Source organism: Procambarus clarkii, chromosome 52, assembly GCF_040958095.1.
Source record: "Procambarus clarkii isolate CNS0578487 chromosome 52, FALCON_Pclarkii_2.0, whole genome shotgun sequence".
Taxonomy (NCBI): Eukaryota; Metazoa; Arthropoda; class Malacostraca; order Decapoda; family Cambaridae; genus Procambarus; species Procambarus clarkii.
In genome coordinates this window covers 23,501,155-23,505,227 of record NC_091201.1, presented here as the reverse complement: position 1 = coordinate 23,505,227, position 4,073 = coordinate 23,501,155, and the positions used below count along the sequence as shown (strand labels likewise).

Sequence of the window (4,073 nt, the reverse complement as noted above, 5' to 3'; positions counted from 1 at the left end):
ATCTACCTTGTGTCTACCTTGTGTCTACCTTGTGGCGGCTCCGGGGATCAACATCAACTTGCCCGCGGCCTTGTCTCTAACTAGGCCTCCTGGCTGATCAAACATCAACCAGTCCAGAACCCAGGCACTTAAAACTCAGTCGACCGAAGGTTCAGAAGTGGGGACCCAAGAACTGAGTCTCAGCACACACAAGTACAGCTAGAATAGCAGACACGTCGAAAGAAACAAGCACCACGCGCCTGGATTGCACCCATAGATGGTTCTGGGACAACGTCTACCCAGCAAGCCAGCATTCCATCCTATGTTTACACATTTCTCTCAAGGGCCCCCCAAGTCCCCGGAGTCCCCCAGGACACCCTATTGAGTCCCCAACTTGATCTTCAGCGAGAGAGCTACTCTCAAGACGCAGGAGAGGTCGTCTTGTGACCCGTCACAACCTGTTCACCTCCGCTCACACACGTCTACTCTACTTAGTGACCTTCACACCTGTCCTCTGCCACTAAGAACACCCGCTTGCAACTGTTCAAGTTTTCTCCTATGTTTTGATTGTGTTTTAGCTTAGTTTTACACCGGGACGCTGCCGTCGGCGACCTGCTCACTCTCAGCCAGTTACACCGGGACGCTGCCGTCGGCGACCTGCTCAGTCTCCGCCAGTTACACCGGGACGCTGCCGTCGGCGACCTGCTCAGTCTCCGCCAGTTACACCGGGACGCTGCCGTCGGCGACCTGCTCAGTCTCAGCCTGTTAGGTTAAGGAGCGTTTTTGTTATGGTGAGTCACGAGACGCCGCCAGACAACGAGACCAGCCTCGCTCTTAACAAGGCGGCTGGCGACAAGTGTGGCAAGTGTCCTGTCCTCGACGAGTGTGGCAGGTGTCCTGTCCTCGACAAGTGTGGCAGGTGTCCTGGCCTCGACAAGTGTGGCAGGTGTCCTGTCCTCGACGAGTGTGGCAGGTGTCCTGGCCTCGACAAGTATGGCAGGTGTCCTGTCCTCGACAAGCGTGGCAGGTGTCCTGTCCTCGACAAGTGTGGCAGGTGTCCTGTCCTCGACAAGTGTGACAGGTGTCCTGCCCTCGACAAGTGTGACAGGTGTCCTGTCCTCGACAAGTGTGACAGGTGTCCTCGACAAGTGTGGCAGGTGTCCTGTCCTCGACAAGTGTGGCAGGTGTCCTGTCCTCGACAAGTGTGACAGGTGTCCTGCCCTCGACAAGTGTGACAGGTGTCCTGTCCTCGACAAGTGTGACAGGTGTCCTCGACAAGTGTGGCAGGTGTCCTGTCCTCGACAAGTGTGGCAGGTGTCCTGTCCTCGACAAGTGTGACAGGTGTCCTCGACAAGTGTGGCAGGTGTCCTGTCCTCGACAAGTGTGGCAGGTGTCCTGACCTCGACAAGTGTGGCAGGTGTCCTGACCTCGACAAGTGTGGTAGGTGTCCTGTCCTCGACAAGTGTGACAAGTGTCCTGACCTCAACAAGTGTAGCAGGTGTCCTGGCCTCGACAAGTGTATATATACTCTACTTCTTCTTTGAACACATTTACACATGACGAAAATAAAGGTTCAGAGAATTACACTCCATTCCTACAGTATACAGGACACCCCCCAGTAGGGGGGCAGGAGCCGTGCCCCCCACCACCCCAGCAGGGGGGCAGGGGCCGTGCCCCCCACCACCCCAGCAGGGGGGCAGGGGCCGTGCCCCCCACCACCCCAGCAGGGGGGCAGGGGCCGTGCCCCCCACCACCCCAGCAGGGGGGGCAGGAGCCGTGCCCCCCGCCACTGCGACACGGAAGCCCACGAGGTTATGACATTGTCGCCAAGTCCTCCGACGTGACTTTTTTGTTCCTTATAATTGTAGACGTCCAGTTATGGCGGGCCAAGGCCCATCCCCTCGGTAATATTAGTGGTGCTTAGAGCCCTGTGCTGTGACGCCCCCCCCCCCTCCTTATGCCCCCCGGCGCCCCCTCCTCCTGTGGTATAATAAACCCCCCTTCCTACCCCCTACCCATCCCTATCCCCTATTCCCTACCCCTCCCCGCTGATGTAAAGACATCCTCTCTTTAACCCCTTCTCATCCTTCAGCCCCTCCCCCCCTCCCCCCCACCAGCATATCCTCACCCCCCCCCCCCCACCTGGGCCTCCTGGTGAGTGTCCACCATCACCTCATCATCGCCGGCCTCCGCTCACCATCATTACTGTCACAACACTATTACATCACTCACTATACAAACATCATTACCAGCCTCGTCTGGCCACCATCGGTCATCACCATCAGTGCTGTAACTATCACCAGCACCGCCAGTACTCACTATCACCATCAGAATCTACCACCACCTCCAGTATTCACTCTCACTATCACCTTCAGTACTCACTATCACCACCAGTACTATCACCACCAGTACTCACTATCACCACCAGTACTCACTATCACCTTCAGTACTCACTATCACCACCAGTACTCACTATCACCACCAGTTCTCACTATCACCACCAGCACTCACTATCACCACCAGTACTCACTATCACCACCAGTACTCACTATCACCACCAGCACTCACTATCACCACCAGTACTATCACCACCAGTACTCACTATCACCACCAGTACTCACTATCACCTTCAGTACTCACTATCACCTTCAGTACTCACTATCACCACCAGTACTATCACCACCAGTACTCACTATCACCACCAGTACTCACTATCACCTTCAGTACTCACTATCACCACCAGTACTCACTATCACCACCAGTACTCACTATCACCACCAGTACTCACTATCACCACCAGTACTCACTATCACCTTCAGTACTCACTATCACCACCAGTACTCACTATCACCACCAGTTCTCACTATCACCACCAGTACTCACTATCACCACCAGTACTCACTATCACCACCAGTACTCACTATTCCCTTTCACAGTACATAACTGCCCCAACCTTCTTAACAAACGTGATCTGACTGAAGCCTAAACTCTCTTTTCTTTCCTCTTATTCTTACATTCCATACCATTCTTACATTTATACCATTTATCTTCATTAACGCCTATTGTTTCCTCACACTAAGAGTTCCTTAATGTAAAGAATGTTTACACTCAAAGTACCTTACACTGCTCACTTATCTGTTCACACTATCTCACTTATCTCTAAGTGTTTGGGAAATAATTAACGAGCGGATGAGCTGAACTTGCTGGAGCTAACAGTCGTACGGAAAATCCTTATTTACACTTTATTTACACTTGTGTTTATTTACACTTGTGTTTAACGCACTCGAGCGATGTAAATCTGTTTCTCCCGCAAATGTTAACAAAATATAGTAGTGAAGCTCCATTAGAGCGAGTAATTCAGGGCCCCCGGTGTCCGTTCATACTGGGCCCCCGGTGTCCGTTCATACTGGGCCCCCGGTGTCCGTTCATACTGGGCCCCCGGTGTCCGTTCATACTGGGCCCCCGGTGTCCGTTCATACTGGGCCCCCGGTGTCTGTTCATACTGGGCCCCCGGTGTCCGTTCATACTGGGCCCCCGGTGTCCGTTCATACTGGGCCCCCGGTGTCTGTTCATACTGGGCCCCCGGTGTCCGTTCATACTGGGCCCCCGGTGCCGCTAATACAACTCTCAGAGGTACTTCCTGGGAAACAATGAATTCCCACCAAAGCGACTGACATACTTTGGAGTAAATTTTGGCTAATAACCCTTTTGTCATGACACCAACATTCCTGTCATTCACAAGACGTCTGCATGTGCGTGCGTGCGTGTGCGTGCGTGCGTGTTTACTAGTTGTGTTTACTAGTTGTGTTTACTAGTTGTGTTTTTACGGGGGTTGAGCTTTGCTCTTTCGGCCCGCCTCTCAACTGTCAATCAACTGTTTACTAACTACTATTTTTTTTTTTTTTTTCCCCACACCACACACACACACACACCCCAGGAAGCAGCCCGTGACAGCTGACTAACTCCCAGGTACCTATTTACTGCTAGGTAACAGGGGCATTCAGGGTGAAAGAAACTTTGCCCATTTGTTTCTGCCTCGTGCGGGAATCGAACCCGCGCCACAGAATTACGAATCCTGCGCGCTATCCACCAGG

The 4,073-nt window shown here is 53.1% G+C and overlaps 1 protein-coding gene across 1 annotated transcript; it reads right to left on the bottom strand.

The window, feature by feature from the left end:
• Positions 1 to 3,322: 3,322 nt before the first annotated feature.
• LOC138352190 (LIM domain-binding protein 3-like) lies at positions 3,323 to 3,694 on the bottom strand. The gene has a single exon (XM_069304460.1). The coding sequence runs from the start codon at positions 3,692 to 3,694 to the stop codon at positions 3,323 to 3,325; it is 372 nt and encodes a 123-aa protein (XP_069160561.1).
• Between the last annotated feature and the right edge of the window lie 379 nt (positions 3,695 to 4,073).